At 31.9% G+C, this 19,221-nt stretch overlaps 1 protein-coding gene across 2 annotated transcripts in view; it reads right to left on the bottom strand.

Moving 5' to 3' along the window:
• Positions 1–19,221, bottom strand: part of LOC130893298 (transcription factor hamlet-like) — a 111,648-nt gene that overhangs the window by 35,086 nt on the left and 57,341 nt on the right. For both annotated transcript variants that reach the window (XM_057799281.1, XM_057799282.1), the window contains exon 2: positions 15,334–15,677. In XM_057799281.1, the coding sequence (XP_057655264.1) occupies positions 15,334–15,677 (344 nt within the window). The remainder of the gene's footprint in view (positions 1–15,333; positions 15,678–19,221) is intronic.

A 19,221-nucleotide genomic window follows, 5' to 3' on the forward strand; every position in this document is an offset into this window, starting at 1 on the left:
TACTAATCAAACATAGCGTTTTTTCGAAGTTTTTCAAAAAAACGTCTAAAACATTGATTTACAAAAAAAACGAAAAAAATGTAAATATGAATCCATTTTATGAAAAACGTTTTTATTTATAGGAAGCGGTGCGATATTGCCAGTAATTGAAAAAAGTAAATAATTTTATGTTCATAGTTGAAATATCGATTCAGTACATTTAAAAAATCGATTTATTTGGTCAGAGGAATCGATTCTTCAATTAAACGAAATTACTAATCAAACATAGCATTTTGTCGAAGTTTTTCCATGACAGTTTTCTTTACATTTAAAAATTAATATCGTTTAAGCATTGGAAAAGCATTTAAATATGCAATAAGATGAATATTCTATTTGGTTTTCAAATTTTCTTAAAAAACGATCTTTTGGTAATGGCGTATGAAGGGTTAACTAAAAGGCATTTCCTTGATAGTCTTCTAAATCAAAACATTAGTTGTTTATAGTAAATGAGACAGACAGGAATGTAGGTCAAAGGACTTTTGTAAAATATTTCGATTCAACATTTAATCTAAGGTTTTCAAAATTTCAATTATATCAAAAATTATTCCTTCGTACAATACTATTCGGGACTCACTGCGTTATCAATGAAATATTTTTATCTTATTTCTTGTTATTAACTTCGTCAGCTCTTCTGAAGATATTTCTAGTTTTACTCAAAGTGCTCAGTAGCTCAGATCAATGATTCTGGGGATCTTGTAAAGTGAAAAATAAATTAAGAAAAGCTGCCCTGGATAGTAGGGAAGACGTCAAGAGGTAATTTGTAATGTAAAACACATGTGAGAAGAATTTTGAAGAAAGGAGTTATAAAAAATATCGTAGTAAGTTTATTGAATCAAAAAATAATTTTTAGTTTATGAACTTAATTTTCAGTTAACTAATACTTATAAACTATTCTTATAGTCCAGTGATCACAGCTCCTGGTAGTTCTAAGGGTGATTTATGGATACAGTGAAAATTAACATCAAAATTTTGGACTCTAAGCGATTTATTTCTGTTTATATTTTCAAAATTTCGAATTTTGTGAATAACTCGGAATCTATGCCAAATTTCGAAAAAAGTGAAGAGATCAAAAATGTAGTTCAAAAAATTTTCTACAAAAAAGGTTCCTTGTGATTTTTCCCTTTCGCACCACGTAGACTCTGAGAGAAATTACGTTCCCGGCTGTTTCTACTCGAAAACTCAACATTTCGTGACGAAAGAAAGTGAATTTTACTCGTTAAAGTCTCTACTTTTTAACTGCATCTGCAAAAAAATTCAGACTTGTAAAATTTTCTTGGAAAACAACACGAACGGGACTGTTTTTTGCTGGTTGCCTGGGTGAACTTTAAACACGTGTGTCTTCGATTCTGTTACACCCAGCAGCGAAATCTTGCTTGAGGTCTCAAATTAAACGATTACCTTTAAAATGACATCAATTATACTTTTGAATTCACTCTGTGATAGGAAAAAAACTACTTTTACTAATTTTTTCATAGTTGACAAGTTTTGTTACTTTTTTATAAGTTGTTGAATACTAATTTTCGCAAAATAATGAGAAAACGGAAGCATTGATTTTTTAGCTGAGTAAAACCTTCAATTTCCCATCAAAAATTTGAAAACTCGCCAAGATCTCCAAAACGACATTTTTTTCTAAAATCTTCTTGCGATTTTCGAGAGTTTGGTTTTAACGCATCATACGGGGGGAAACGAAAGCTTACGTGATACAAAAAAGAAACCTTTTTCTACTGAGAGAGTTTCTTCAATACATCAGCTGAAGATTCTACGGGTGTAGAGGGCGCCATCGGAGCAAAACAGACAGAAGGCAGAAGACATTTTATTAGTTTGGTCAATCTGGGGTCCTTTCCTCCAGCCTCGGATACAGCCAAATTTCATTGCTTAAGAGTGTATTTCCAGGTTCAAGAATGGCTTTCTAATACCAGCTCAGATCCAGCAAAGTGGGGAAGAGAGTTTCGAGACATTTTGTCACCGAAAGCAATGAAGCAACCACCAGCGCCCTCAGATATGTTAAAAATGATTTTTTGTAACTGCCAAAAAGTTTGTAGTAAGTTGTGTACTTGCAAGAAGGCTGGACTGTTATTTAGAAGCCTGTGTGGGTCGTGTTTACAAAATTACTGCACGAATATGATTCCTGCTGACTCGGGAGAAAAAAATTTTTTTGACGGAGGGACCGGTCCTGCAGGAGAAGACACTCTAACGAGCACGGAATTCCTCTTGGAAGGAATGTTCGAGATTGAAGATGTAATCGACTAGATTGCAATTGATTTTTAATATTCTCTCTATTTTTGATAAATGTTTGAATATAGTTCTCACAAGAATAGCGTTTAGCGTTTAGCGTTTAAGTGTCCCACACTTAAGTTTAGGGTACTTACAGCATTCAAAATTTTAAAAGAGGATTTCTGGCATTTTAGAGTTTTTTGTAGGTTAGGAAAAATCATATTTGAGCTTTTTCAAAAGGTAGTTTCCTATTTGGCAGAAATTTACCTCGAAATTTCAAATATTTTTTGAGTTATTCACAAAAAATTAACTATTGAAAAAATACAGTAACACGAAGTTCGCTTTTTGTAAGAGTAATTTGAAGATTAGGAAAAAATAACAGGGAAACTTTTTTGTAGGAAATTTTTTGAACTACATTTTTGATCTCTTCACTTTTTCCGAAATTTAGCATAGATTCCGAGTTATTTACAAAATTCGAAATATTGAAAATTTAAACAAAAATATATCGCTTAGCGGCCAAAATTTTGAAGTTAACTTTTACTATGATTTACCTAAATCCAGAAAATCAGCGTTTTAAACTAATTTTCGTGGGTTTTGGTTCTAATTGATCTGTATTCACTGGACTATTATTAAAAATAAAAGTATGAATAATTCTGTTTTTTTTTTATTTCTTAAGCCGAACTGAACAAAAAAAAAACTTCCCTCGCTGTAACATCTAACAGCATTTCAGCAATTTCAGTTACATTGACCATTTTTCTGTGTGACACCGAACACCCTAATCAAGATATTCCTCGATTTACTACAAAAACTCTCGTTCTCGCAGAGATTAAATACGAAATGTCAGATAACAATCAGAGACTAGATACAGCCAAACATTCGCGACGATGTACGCACACACTAAAAGAGATATAACAAAATCAATCACTGTTCCTTTCAGGATACTTTTGTGTGTGCCAAAACAGATGCATCACTTTCAGTTGTCAATAAGATAGTCGGACGGATATTTATTCCCGTTGAAAGAAATCGGTGTTTGTATTGATTGATTATAGTGGGCCACTATTCTAACACGTCGGGATTGATTTCAATAGACGGACAAAAGACAGAGGCGTACAAAATTTATCTATCTATTTGAAAAACTCTAATTTTTCTAAAAATTGCACCTGATGGAAACATATTTTAAATATTTCAAATATCTTATACGATAGATCTTTTCAAGTTTTGAGATATGGCAAATTTTATAATTCCACCATTAAGTCTCATAATGATGATTCGACTCCCTTTGACTTTTGGTGATGAATATTTGACTGTCAAAATAATTTGACAATCACTCTAAATACAAACTTCAGTCGATTAATGCAAAGAAACGCTGGAAATTTCAATCAATTCAAAAAACGTTTGAAGTTGAACAAAAATCGATCGTGTCTTTCAAGACGAACCAAATCCAACGAAAATTGTTCGCGAAATTACTGGACATGTCGTCACCTTTCTATTATAGCAATTTAGTGTTCAATGTGTTCAAAAAAATCAAGGAAACCAATCGCAGAAAACTAATCATTGTCCACCACGAAAATTTTATCTTTTGTATACATATAAAAAAAAACGTTTTTGAACAGTTAAAACATCGAATTGATGTATAATCCGCCGTATGGTCCTTATTTAGCACCCAAGAATTTTTTCGTATTCCCGCAGATTAAAAATAAATTGCGAGGTCAACGTGTTTATACACCTGAAGAAGCAGTTGATGCGTTCAAATCACATCGAAGGTTAATAACGAAATTCTGATCCAAAAATAAATAATAAACATTTTTAAGGAAAAACTATGTAAAAATTAACACTTTGGGATTATACTAGATCCTCAATATATAAAAAGCTCATTTGTATAGTTATTCTGATTATTTTCCTTAGAAGTGAAAACAAATTCGAAATTTATCTGTTAAAAAGAGGCAGGTGTCTACATAGAAGGCCCCAAAATATTATCTAAAGCTACGTATATAGAAAAAGAGACAGGGCTGTATGAAAATGAAGAAGATGTGCCAAAAACGTAACATGGAAAGAAGCTTCAGAAGTAACCAAAATCAGAAGGAAATTGAGAGACCTCGACTTGTTTTATCATACACTTTTTTCAGAAAGTCTGACTGAAGCTTCTATTCCATATGATGCATGAATTGTAGACAAATCAGGGCTATATGGTGGCTGTGAAGCTACAGTAGCCTTGGAAAACAAAGAAGTGTGAGTTGGAGCATTGTCTTGCAAAAAAGATGTTTACCTATGGTATTTTTTTTCGAATTTAAGTAAAAATTTGTGTAGAACAACTAGTTAATATGAGTGATGGAGAATTTGTAGATGTTATAGAAATTTGAACCACAACAGAAATAGACATAAGAATAATTGAAAATAAACAAAAACAAAACAAAATTGATAATTATTGGGGAAGAAGATACCAAGATAAATATAAGGAATCAATACCTAAAAAAAATATGGACACAAAACGCAGATATAAATTACAGAATATTTGATTGTGAATCTGGATATTTGGAGTCATTAAAACTAAATTTTTAGACTAGAATCACAAATTTGGAGAATATGACGCACTAAAATTTTGGTTTTATCTATATAACAGAACGTTTTTTAAAAAAAATATACCTACGGTAATGGATTTATCGACCCAACTTCCGACAATGGGCATTCAACCATTAATAAACCGATTTCTAAACCCATTTCACAATTCTGGTTAAAGAATCCCAATTTCGTCAATTCAATGAAATTCTGAGATACTACTTCTTGTTAAAATAACCGTAAAAAGGTAAAATTTGAAAAAATACATGGTAATATGTAGTTTGTAAACGTCAATTATATCATATGTGTATCGAATAATAAATTTTTATCATACGATTAATAATAATCGAAATTATCGATTTTAGTAATCAGTCGAAGTTAAAATTTTTCACAATATCACTTTCTATGTCATTTTTCACAACAATCCTGTGGAATTTTCTATATATCTTAAAGGACTAAAGGATCTTCTAGTATATAGGAATTGACAGATTTATAAATCGATTCAGACGAAACCTCTATAATCGATAGTCACTGGCATTAGCTTCAAAATGTTAATCACCCCAACAACAAAATAGAATTCCACCTGAAAATTATGAGAAAAGAGAAAATCAATCATCTGGTGTTTCCAGAGATTTCCATCGTTACCAAGAAACTAGTAACTTTAATCGAAGTTGCGGAATGAATCCTGATTGGTGTTCAAGTCCAACAAGAACTCAGCGAAACACTATGAGTGGATGAACAGTCTGAAGAAGACTAATTTCCAGCCAAAAAGACTAACAACTGGCTCTAGATCAACCATAGATCTCCGAGAAGCTCATCTACGATTTACCACAGAACTGTTAATTGAACTTGGACTCTGTTCTTTTCTCGGAGTGTCTGCATGGTAAAGTTAGAAGATGAGGAGTGTATAGAAGACCTGGAGGATGTTTCACGCAGTGTTTGAGCGCGAGTTTCAATGGAAGTTGGAGTCTTTTAACTTCTTTAACCATAATGTGATTTAATAAACTTCCGATAGATATAGGTAACTTTTTGAAATTTTATTATATAGAATGTAAAAGAAGTTTTAGAATATATGCAAAATATATTGAAATTTTCGTTATATATTTTTATAAATTGAAAAATTGTAGTCGAAAATTCCAAGAATATTTCCGCTCCTAATATATCTCTTCCTCAATTACTTGATATCGTTTGGAGATGGGTTCGTACATCATTATTTTATCTTTTGTCTTTGTCTTATTGTAATTTTTTCAAAAAATCATGTTCTGGAATTTATTTAAATTCTATATGATCGTTTTTTATGAAAATAAAATCGTATTTAAAAATTTACTTCAAATAATAAATTGTAATTAATTTCTATTTAATAATAATATTAATTGTCACTTACGCAATTTCCTATTTTTTTGTCCGTAGCTGACACAATCAATTTCCGTACTGAATTACGGTTGTTTTCAAAAATTATATAGATAATTTCAAAACAAAATGATAAGAAATTTATCTGCAATAATTAATCTAATTTCCACGCAAATATGTATGTTGAATTGTGCATTTCCTCTTAGTATAATTTTGTACTAAAAAAATCACTCGTTTTGGGGCTTATTAAGCAAAAATTAGTATTTTTCAAATACTGATTTCAACCTCGAAATTTTCATCAAAAAAAAGATCGCAAACAAATCGAAACATCATATTTTGACCTGCCTTTGAAAAAATCTAAGAAATAAGGAATTAAAAAGATGAATGAAAACGAATATTTATAATTAGATATGGATCTATCGTTTTTCACAATGTTTTCTATTTGAACCAATTTCCATTCCGATTGAGTCGCCTCTAAACCATGTTAGTTAAAAGTGTCAACCGCTTCTTCAGATGTAGGAAATAGTTGATCTCTCCAAATAAGGACTGTTTGGAGGATGATCTATAAATTTGACTGTTCAAACACGTTATTCGACTGTTCAAAAAGGTTTTTCGACTATTCACAAACGTTGTTCAACTGTTCAAAAACTGATACGTGAAAACACGCATTGTCGTTGTGGAGAATGAGGCACTTGAGGCAAAGTTCTGGTGTACCAGAATTGAGCGATCTACATATAATTCAGATTTTTCAATTTTACTCTAGGATAATGATCTTCTGTTTGCGATAGATTTCTGCTTTAAAAATGCTTAATGCGCTGCTGTTTTAGATCCCTTCATTTCTTGTTTGTTGTTTGGGTCCCACTTGCTTTAGCAGTTTCATTATTGAGGTGAAGTTTTTCTCGAAGCTAAATTTTTTCGATACGACGTCCTGAATAGGTCATTATTATCTGAACATTCTAAACTGATATTCTCTCTGCCACGCTTTCCAGATTGGTGTAACGATTGCTATGTACATCCACCTCAGGATCCCAATTCCTCCCTGCAAGGTTACAGCACATCATCAGGACTTTTGTGACTAGTTTGAGTCCCAGATATGTCGATTATTTGTCCGACCATCTTAATGGGATTGAGTTTCATCTTCCTAGTAAAAGAAATTGGGTAGTTCTTGTTGGGATTGACCTTTAGCCCAACCGCACATCTACATTAGGATCCCAATTCCTCCCTGTAAGGTTGCTGAACATCTTCAGGACTTTTGTGACTAGTGTGAGTCCCAGATATGTCAATTATTAGCCCGACCATCTTGATGGGATTGAGTTTCATCTTCCTAGTAAAAGAAATTGTGTAGTTCTTGTTGGGATTGACGTTTAGCCCCACCGCACATTTACATTAGGATCCCAATTCCTCCCTGTAAGGTTGTTGAACATCATCAGGACTTTTGTCACTAGTTTGAGTCCCAGATATGTCGATTATTTGCCCGACCATCTTGATGGGATTGAGTTTCATCTTCCTAGTAAAAGAAATTGGGTAGTTCTTGTTGGGATTGACGTTTAGCCCCACCGCACATCTACATTAGGATCCCAATTCCTCCCTGTAAGGTTGCTGAACATCATCAGGACTTTTGTGACTAGTGTGAGTCCCAGATATGTCAATTATTAGCCCGACCATCTTGATGGGATTGAGTTTCATCTTCCTAGTAAAAGAAATTGGGTAGTTCTTGTTGGGATTGACGTTTAGCCCCACCGCACATCTACATTAGGATCCCAATTCCTCCCTGTAATGTTGCTGAACATCATCAGGACTTTTGTGACTAGTGTGAGTCCCAAATATGTCGATTATTTGCCCGTCTAACTTGATGGGCTTGAGTTTTTTCTTGCTGGTAAAAGAAATTGAGTAGTTCTTGTTGGGATTGACGTTTAGCCCCACCGCACATCCAAATTAGGATCCCAATTCCTCCCTGTAAGGTTGCTGAACATCATCAGGTCTTTTGTGACTGGTATGAGTCCCAAATATGTCGATTATTTGCCCGTCTAACTTGATGGGGTTGAGTTTTTTCTTGCTAGTAAAAGAAATTGGGTAGCTCTTGTTGGGATTGACGTTTAGCCCCATCGTACATCCACCTTAGGATCCAAATTCCTCCCTGCAAGGTTACTCTACACCATCAGAATTTTTGTGACTAGTATTAGTTCCAGATATGTCGATTATTTGCACATCTAGTTTGATGGGATTGAGGTTTTTCTTCCTAGTAAAATAAATTGAGTTAATCTTATTGGGATGGACGTTTAGCCCCATCTTACATCCCCTTAGGATCCCATTTCTTGCCTGCAAGGTTACTGGACACCATCAGGACTTTTGTGACTAGTTTGAGTCCCAAATATTTCGATTATTTGCCCGTCTAGCTTGATGGGATTGAGTTTTTTCTTCCTAGTAAAAGAAATTGGGTAGTTCTTGTTGGGATTGAGGTTTAACCCCACTGATCTTTTTTTATAGTTGAGTCCTCTTCGAATTAAATCACAAAGTGTATTCTCAAAGTTTCTTTTGCGTCTGCAGTTATTGAAATGGTGTCTTGCCCTACTTTAATTTTTGCTTTTCTTGTAGATAGAAGTTGTTTGATCGACGTGGAGGTTGTCCTATCCACTCCTTTCGCGACTATTGCTCTTCTGGCAGCGTCGTTTGAAGTATTGTCAATCCAATCAAATAATAAAAGTACGTCGTTGTTATAAAATTTTCCTTCACAAACAAATTGTGACCAATCTAAGAAAATATCAGAAAAATGATAAACAATGAATCATTTTATCCTTTAGAAGGAAGTTCATTAAACAATACGTCTAAAAGAAAATTGTTTATGCTTGTTTCACGCCCACGACTCGTTTCACGTAAACAAAGATTACAAAAAGAGAACTAAGTGATATCAACTATATACAATGTATTTTAAAAAATTACTCGTTCGAAAATTTCGTATTTCCGAATTTATATAATCGGATTCATATAAAAAAATATATATTTCGTAAACCCTATCAGCAATACAACGTTATATTACGATTCTAAGAAAGTTTATTTTGATAATTCATTTCTGGGAAGAAATTTAATTTTTTCAATAAAAATCGAGTGTATTCGCATTATCTAATCATCTAAAGTAAGTAGATAGTTATTATACAATGTCGATTTGAAATTGCGTACACAAATTCGTAGAGATGACAGATAGTACAAATGATATACTTATAAGGGGTTAACTAAAAATAACTATCTATAAATTATTTATGAATGTGCAACCCCTCGAAGAAGCTACCATCAGAAAGATCTAAAAACTTTGCTTAAAATATTATCTAATCTAATCTAATGTTTATGTTTGCTATTTTTGGAAACTGAAGGTTTCAATCCAAATCAAACATAACAGTGTATAATCCAAATCAAATTAAGGTATAATTTGGTTTTAAAATGATAAAGAACGAAATTGTAGATGTTGGAAATTAGTATTTTTTAACAATAATCGTATAAATTGACAGTTTTTTTGACTAGATTTATAAATTATAAGAAAATTTGATTAAGGAAATTTCATTTTTAGAATATAGGAATTTTGCTGTAAGAAAAAATTAAATAAAAGAAATGATTTTTGTTCAATTTTTATTTTTATAGTTAGAGGCTATGTTAAACTCATTTTGGCTTCGATAAATGGATTCTACGATATCAAAAACGCTAAATTAGCGTGATTTATTATAATTAAGAATCTAGTATATTTAATTTTACTAACGGAAATGAAAAAAAAGTTTCCAAAATTCTAATATTTTCGATTGTTGTCGATTCAATCTTAAATTAAATTGTCTCTTTACTATAAACATATTCTCCCTAGTTTTTTTTCTCTTTTCCTCTTATTCCTTAATATATCCGACAGAAGCCGCAACTACTTGAACTAGGTAATCAAGCGAATGATTCAGACGAAAATGGCAGAAAAAAATGCAACCAAACGATGCGGCAAATGTGCAACTGACTTTGTGTAAGCTTGTGTGAACATTGATGAGTTATGGTTTCTAGGAAATTGCCAAACGTTTACAAGATGAAAAAACCGAGAAAATTCCGGATGGAAGACGATTCGTTCGATATTTTTAGAGTTATGGTAAACTTAACATTTGGTAACCTAATTATTTAACTATTTCAAGTACAAAGAACTAAATTTTACATCAATTGACGTACGAAATTTCGTTTAAGTGATACTCGAATTGGAAATATGAGAAGCTCCTTCAACTTCCAGTATTTTCTTCAGTTTTAAATCACGAAAAAAACAGGAAAATATATTAGAATGAGAAGAAAACCCCATGAGGTTCTCGACTATTAATTTCAAGAGATTTGTCAAAGCAAGCCTCTAAATAGGCAAGCTGGAAGAATTCGTCTTGAAAATGATCTGCAGCACTCCTGCAGTATTAATTTGATTAAAAACTGGATTGTCAGTTGTAGATGAAGATGAAGAAATATTCAACAACAGCGAATACATGGAAAAAAATGTCTTTTTTATGAAAGTTACTGCCATTATCCATTGGATATTAGATGAAAGATTTTCCCCTTGATACTTAGCCCGAAGTAAATTAATTGACGTTGAGGATGAGATTCCAGAAACCCTTAAGGTACTTTTAAGGTCAATTTTCAAGATAAAAATACTTTCTGCTCAGCCTTAATAAAAAACCTTTGTTATTGCTGATGTAATAATTAATCCTGCGAGATTGCAGTCCTTTTTGTCCCCGCTGCTCGCAGGATTTTTTTTTGTACTATTCGAATTTCTATTTAGATTATATATATTAAACGCAAAGCAATAAGGGATGTTTTGGTACAAAAAATCACATGAATTTACTCGAAATCACGAAAAAAAATGATTTAGTATTGATGTCAAATTCAAAATTTTTAAAAATTAGTTTATTAGGTTAAGTTAGGTTATAAAACGTGAAAGTTTATTCTCTACGACTTTTACTCCACGAGTTTTTTCAATAGAAATATTTGTTTTCAAAAAATGTGAACTTGGAAAGTCGCAAAATGTAAGTTTACAACGAAATTCGACGTTCGGTTTGAATATTTACAACAAACAGTTAATTATTGTTTATCAATTAAAATCAGTTTCTGAATGACAGTTAACAATCTCAATTTTTTCGTGAAGATCATCTAGTACCGCTTTGTGGATTTTCTTCAACATTTCTGGAATCGTCACCTGATTTGGTCGACCAGTGCGCTGCTGCTCTTCACAGAACGTGCAGTCTCGTCTAAACTTTGCTATCCAATATTTTACTGTTGATAACGAAGGAACGGTCTAAATCAGAATAGAATCTAGTCTAATCCAGTTCACTATTAATGGCTACTAAACGACGAGGCGTCTTCAAAACTTGAAACATCTCCAATTTCTTCTGGGATCATCCTCTTGGACTTTTTTTTTATGTCGAGTGTTTTTACACTCACGTGGACATAGTATTCGAATGAAATTGACACAAATTCCCAAATATACCTATATTAAGGTAACTTTTAATATCTTAATCATAAATTACACATTCCAATATTGAATCCCACTTCTGATTTATTATGTACTAGGTATTGCGTAACTTATTTCGCATGGGAATATCCATTTATAAAGTTTAGACAGACATAATGTCGATCTCCGGCTCGTAATTGTTTTAAAAGTTTTCCAATTGAGGGGGAAAATACTCCGGAATATCGATTTTTCGCCTCATCAGAACAGTACATCGTCAGACAATTCCTTAGACAAATATATTTACGTTGCGTGAAAGAAAAAAAATCCTTCCTGTATTATAAATCATATAAAAAACGTGTTAATTCCTTCAACTTTTTTTCACATAACTTTTGATTAATGTGGGGGTGATTTTTTGAATTAAAATTGAAAATCATCTTATGGATGCGGATTCTTCTTTTTTTTCTATTTTTTACGTCTGGATGTACATAATGTCTTCTAATCTACGATATCAAGACATTTATGGCAAATTATCTTTTGGGGGTTGTTTTTTGAATTAAGAATAGAAAAACTTATTAAAATTCATCTTAAATGGATGCGTCTTCTTCTTTTTTTTCTGTTTTTTGCGTGTGGATGTACATAATTTCTTCTTATCTACGATATCAAGACATTTATGGCAACGTATATTTTGGGGGTTGTTTTTTGAATTAAGAATAGAAAAACTTATCGAAATTCATCTTAAATGGATTCGTCTTCTTCTTTTTTTTTATGTGTGGATGTACATAATTTCTTCTAATTTACGATATCAAGACATTTATGGCAAGCAATATCGAAATATTTCGATGAAATTCAAGTTTTCTAATTTGACGTCAAATAACAGATGGACATGAAGTTAGGAACCCGATAACATTTGTCCCGATCACATAAAGGTCAGATCCATATTGTTTTCAATTGATTTATTCCCTTTAGGGGGAAAAAGGGAATTGCAGATGTGAAAGATTAACGAAGACACTCCATATTATGTTTGTATGTGTACATTTATACTTATATACAATAATTGACGTTGTGGTTTCGTTAATACATTCAAATTGTACAATAAATTAAATTATTTTTGGTAAATTATACCCCATATGAAACAAAACATTCGTAATACTACGAGGATGATCCCAGAATTACTTGGCGCGACTTAGATATGGCGGTAGTTGCTTGTAAAAACCACTGTGATCAACCAAATTTTGAGCTACCATAATTCCCTAGTTTTCGTGCCACTTAATCGTGGTCGAACATCGCTACAGGATGAATTATTCATAAATTACCAGATACAGAAACAATTCAAGATCCAGTTCGTTTGGGTGCCAGATCACTCGCTAAATTGGGATCGGCGAACCTATCCTTGGTGTGGTTATCGCGTCTTTCAACCATATAGATGAACCCCTATGATTTCCAGCTACATAGACGCCAAATCAGACTAGTTACCTGCCATCCAAGACGGCCATGGGCATCACGGATGATTCGGAATGCCTCTGGTGCATGTAGGAGGACGAAAATACAGACAACGTTATCTGTGAGTGGGCAAACCCCACAAACTTCCTAAAAACCTCAAAGGGTTCAAGCCGAAGCGGATTCTCAAAGGATATCGGACTTTGGTTACGTCAAATTGGATACGAAGGACCTATCTCAAGCCCACAACTATGAACTAGGTAAATTAAGAAGACTAGTGGAAATGAGGGGTGGAAAAACCAAGTTCAAAGTAATTTTGGAAAGCAGTTATTCTAAGGAATCTAAGAGAGGGAAAAGTCTGAAACATTATCCACAATTTAACAACTTATTTTGCTTAAACCGCATCAATGAGGTACGGAAAATGTTCATTCGAATGAGCTTTCGGTCCAAAGGAAGTGAAATTTATAAACCAACTAAAAATTAAGTGAGAATCTCTCAACGCGTGCGCAAATCCATATCCCAACATCTACGGGATGGAAACTTTTCGGACAAACCTCGTATGTAGAATCACGGATGATGGATAGGTAAAAGATGGAAAAAAACAGAAGAGAAATATCAAAAAAATGGTTTGAAGAGCTTAGAAAGATCTCGAAGTCGATGGAGAAATTTTATATTAGAAATACTATATGATCAACCCCCTTGGTAAATAATAAATAGTTGATTAAGTGATATTTCACGTCAAAGATTTAATTGAATGTTTAAGAGTTCGATTTAGGATAGCGGGGTGTCGAAAATAATTAGTAAATCGTCATCTTCTCGGTTAAGAGTGGTGTTGCTAGCAAGGGGTAATAGTGTAATCAAAATGTCGCGTTTGTTATTAGCTCGTTTATCAACAGACAGCTGCCTTTGATGGCTTATACTTGACCTTTATGTTCGCTTCCTTTTAAGACAACATCTTGCTACGTTTCGTTTTCTAATTTAGTCATCTCACTTCAATCAATTAGAATCGTTCGGTTAGATAAGAGCCAGAACTTATCAAAATGTCTATCAAAAATAAAATTATACATAGAAATTAACTCGAAAATATACAAAGAGTTTTTAAACTCTGATTTGTCACTAAAAATAAGTTTAACTTCAACATTGATTTCATAGTCATCTTCTAATATATTCTTATCCAATAATAGGACAATTGTATATGAAAATTTGTGGATTCAACTTAGAAAAACGATTTTATTCATTAATTTAGTCTTCTACAAGAAAAATACCATTAATCCAACGCTTCTTTAACATCTCGATGCCGTGCTTGTAGAAGGATTTGTCTTTTGCCTCAGATTCATTAATTTCTTCTCCATTTGTACTAAATTTCTTACCAGGAAGATTTTTTTTAAGATCAGTAGTCACTGGGGGTCTAATCTGGACTCTACGATGGATAAGGAAGCAATTCGAAGCTTAATTCCTTCGATTTAATCATCGTTTCTTTCGATTTTTGAATCGGTGCATTGTTTTGGTTTTTCTTCTACATATAAGGCCGTTTCTCTTCGATTTGTTGCATTCAAAAGATCCTACCAATCATCTCCCTTTTGGTTAGATTTTGGACGTGGTTTACTGGCTGCAGTCCACTCAGATGATGATCGTTTTGATTCAGGATTGAAGTCATGGATCTATTGTCAAATATCGACGCAAAAAATTTGATTTATTACGTGTAATCATGGCCAAACATTGCTCTGAATCATCAACAGGTTGTTGTGGACATAGATGATGGTGAAAGTTCTGGTGGTCGTCCAATTGAGGTGAATACTCCAGAAAAAAATCAAAAAACACGTTGTTGTGGACACAGATGATAGTGAACGTTCTGCTGGTCGTCCAATTGAAGTGATTTCTCCAGAAAACATCAAAAAATACGTTATTGTGGACATAGATTATGGTGAAGGTTCTGGTGGTCGTCCAATTAAGGTGTTTACTCCAGAAAACATCAAAAAACATGTTGTTGTGGACTTTCTTATGTTCTTTTCGAAGTAACATTCTTTTATCAAGATAATTGTTTCAAGTATCTGTAAACACTCGTTTGACAACACATTCTGAGTGCGTTCATCATCAAAAACGTCAAACTTTATGACATCAATGTCAGATTTGTCATATATCGAAACTTAAGTAGCAACCCTCGTATATGAATTTTGTTTTTTGGAAAAACCCCTGTTGTAAAATGAATTATTAGAAATATGATTGTACAAAATTGACTTTGTATATAAACACAACAAAAACAAAACAAAAATATTTGTAATACGACTTACCTCCCAAGCGAATCTAACATCGTGTGGTTCGAGGGCCCAAGTCCATTGAAAGGGTCCATATTTTTCACCTTTGGCTACTGGTGTCCTAGTAAACACTCCAGTTTTTTTAATTTGTATGTCCCAAGGTAAGGAGATATTCAAAATGGAATCTTCGCTATCTTTAACATCTTTATCTTGTAATTGTTTTTCGATGAAAAAATCCGGAGTTTCGTTGCGGTTGTTTTTTATAGTGCAATAATCAGCGGCGTCCGTTTCTACGTTTGGAGGTACCATAGTTGTTTCCATGGATTGATCGTCTGAACAAAATTTTATCGTTTTTATTTCTATATCATCTTCTGAACCTTCTGGAACAAAAAAATACCGTTTTCAGTTCGTAGAAATTTGATTTTTGTTAAATGAAATTTTAAATCGATTAACTTAGATTGATATTGGACAACTTTGATATCAGATTTGTCCTAAAAAAATGTTGATAGCTGGAAAGGTTACAGGAAGTTTTAATAATCATGACTAATTCCTAAATCATGAATCACGACATTTTTTTGAATACATTTTTGTTGATGAAGAACTTGATAAAAAATTGAAAGAATCAGAAACTATGTGAACTAATCAGCTTATTTGAACCTGAAACGCCCTGAGTTTTAGTTTTCTCCCAACCTTTCAATTTTCAACAACTATTTATAGTTGCATTTATTTTCTTATTATTTATATAACTAAATCAAATTCTAGAACAAAAAGAAATAAATAAATAAATAATATTTTTAAGAAATTGTTTCAAAGAAATACTATAAATAAACCTCCTGCTACTAAAAAATTTGTGTACAAATACACGTCGACAAAAATCGAAGCGATTTGGTTCAATCCTCGTTAACTCTCATAGAAAATGTTCGCGATTCAATGTTCTGTAACACATTCTGAATATTTTCACGATTAAAAATGTCAAATTTCTTGATTTGACATATTTACATCAGTACTGCCAAACCGATAATCGTTTCTTTCCCTAGTAATGATAGATGATCACCGAATAATTATTTATAACTTCATATAAATTTATTTAGTATTTATTGAGTTAAAAAATAATAGAAAATGTTTATTTGTTAATACAAATAATAAAAATTGTGCTAATAATTTAATGATTAAACATCTGATTCTTAAGAACTGAAATTACTGTTTTCAAAATGAGGATTAACTAAAGTTGTCTATTAAGAAATAGGCCCTAATTTTGCTATGAAACATTCAAAATTAGAAAATTCGAAAAAAAAAACACACCCTCTGCTGTCTGGATGATGCAATTTTCGTTTATTGTAGTCCCTTCATTTTGAATTATCTGATTTCAACGTTGTTTTATAATTTTTTTCACCAATAAATACAAAACTCTTCAAAATTTGTACCACGTGTGTCTATTGGATTAATTATCATTTAGCTTGTGATGTTATGCTGATGTGATTCAAGTTTCCTAAAATGGTCCTTCATGAAATATAATAAATTATCAATTTGATATTTTCTTTGTTTGTTTAATTGTATAGTGGTGTAAAAGAATTGGAGTTAATTGAAACTGAGATAAGATATTTCTTTTTGTCTCGCTTCATCTGGAAATGCGCGACAAAAAAATTTCTAATCGATCTAAATTATCATTTTCCTTCCTATAATCAACTCGATTTATGGGGTCGTCTTATAAATAGACCACGATATGATTGGATTACATTCTGTAAAAAGAAAATGCCTAATTAGATTTCAATAAAAATACTTGACGGATATCCTATGATTATATTTACAATGCGGTCACACCATTAGCCGCTAAAACCACAAACTATTTGGAAGCGTTAATTACTGGATAACTACTAAGAACTTTCTTTATGTTTCGGGCACCCACAGTTTCGAAAAGATAACGAATTTCATAATGATTTGATAATTTGTTGATTCCGATGTGTATAGTGCGTGATTTTTATTTTTATTTTTTTTTTTTCGAAAATTTATCCTGTACCTAACGAGATTTGATCCATCAACCATATATCGATATAATTTAAACCTCTAACAATCAATGCGCTTTTAAATAATTCATTTTGCACAAATTCCACATTAAATATAGTTTAAAAACACTAAAAAATACATCAACTAATTAACTGCGTTTACACGTATCATTTATATACCTAAATATGATTCTAATAAATTCTAGAAACAAAATAAATAGATAAATAGACTTTCCTAGCAATTATTTGGAAGAAATACTGTAAATAAACAGCGTGGTATAATAAAAAGTTCTATAAGGAAGTCTACAATGCGTGTCCGCTATTAATAAAAAGCAGATGAAAGGCGCGGTACGAATTCGCCGAATTTTAAACCTAACGACTCGTTTGGCGAACTTATTTTTATCTACAATCAATAACTTTAGAATAAATTGAACTGGCATACAAAAAAAAAGCAAATCAAACGTCAACTTAAACAACATCTTGTACTGCTATTATCATTTATAGAAACACTTATGTCGTCCTATTGTACCATTGATAGTAAAAAAGAAGCTGAGAATTGAAAAACTCAACAAAAACATATTGAAATTCGAGTCCAATTCAAGATAAACCAAAGAAAATATAAAAAAATCATTTATTAATGTCTAAAATATAATTTATCTTGATAATTCCACTTGATTTTAGATCTATTTTGATAGAAAATTATTTTGAACTTATTTTTTTAATGAAAGAAACCCAAAATCAACAAGAGCCGTCATGAAAAACATTTTAAAAAATTGTATAATTGAAATTTATGGTAGTTTTCAACATTAAATAATGGAATTATAACTTTGATGATTTGCATTGAAATTAACTTGACTTTTTCGAAAAATATATGCACTAATTTTTTATTTTTTTTTTCTGCTACACCGATCCAAAAAATATTGACTTTTCCGAAAACAGGTTTTGAGTTATATTTCACGCAATTTCTGCAATTTAATAAGGATTGCAATCAGATTTTTCTTCTACATTTAGTAAGCTTAACAATCAGTGTTTTATCAATCAAAATTTAAAAAATATTTTGCAAAATGACGATGACATTTCAAACTTTTTAATGACATTACAAAATTATTACCATCAAAGAAAGTTATTTATAGACAGTGTAAACAAAAAATACTAGAATTTTCTAATTAGTTTTTTTAAACGGTATTTATTTTTCACTTTTCAGTTTCATATAATTTGAAAGCGTTAGTTTTCCTAATTTAATTGTTATCACCCTCGTATAATAGATTCGCTGCATATAAACCCACATCTCGTCGAAATTAGTATCGAGCCGTAACGGTGTTTTTGGTAAGGTTATCGAGACGCTTGAGCTACATAATCTTGCCCAGAGATAACAGCTGAGATCAATGAATCTGGAGATCTTCTACAGTGAAAAGGAGGTCTTTTAAGACCTCAAAATAAAATTGAGAAGTGATGCAGGTGGTTAAAAAGAAACATAAAACTTGGACGTATGAAAAGTAAGTGAAACTTTTATGGAATGATGAGTCAAAGTTTGTGGTTTAGTGATGGTTTATGGATGTTTTGGAGGTTAGAAGATTAGAGACCTAATAAAAATTGGAGGTATTTTAAAAGAAAAAGATTTTATAATAATTTTGGAGGAAAATAAATTTGTTAGGCTAGATAAATATGCTTATTTAACGTTTTGAAGAGTTTGAAGGCAGCCTTTTTGTTTTAATTAGTTTCACGACTGTTTTGGAAAGACGAAACACCATTTTTGGTGAAAATACACCAGAAAAAATTATTTATTAATGATCATTTTTTCTAAAAGGTGCTTTTCTAAAAACAAACAGTAATGAAATTAATTTTCTTCGTTACTTTCTTATTAAGTACGACATATTTCAACTTTGTCTAGTTTACTATTTAAATTTAATAAAGCGTTCAA

The sequence above is a fragment of the Diorhabda carinulata genome, chromosome 4, assembly GCF_026250575.1.
Source record: "Diorhabda carinulata isolate Delta chromosome 4, icDioCari1.1, whole genome shotgun sequence".
NCBI classification, from domain to species: domain Eukaryota; kingdom Metazoa; phylum Arthropoda; class Insecta; order Coleoptera; family Chrysomelidae; genus Diorhabda; species Diorhabda carinulata.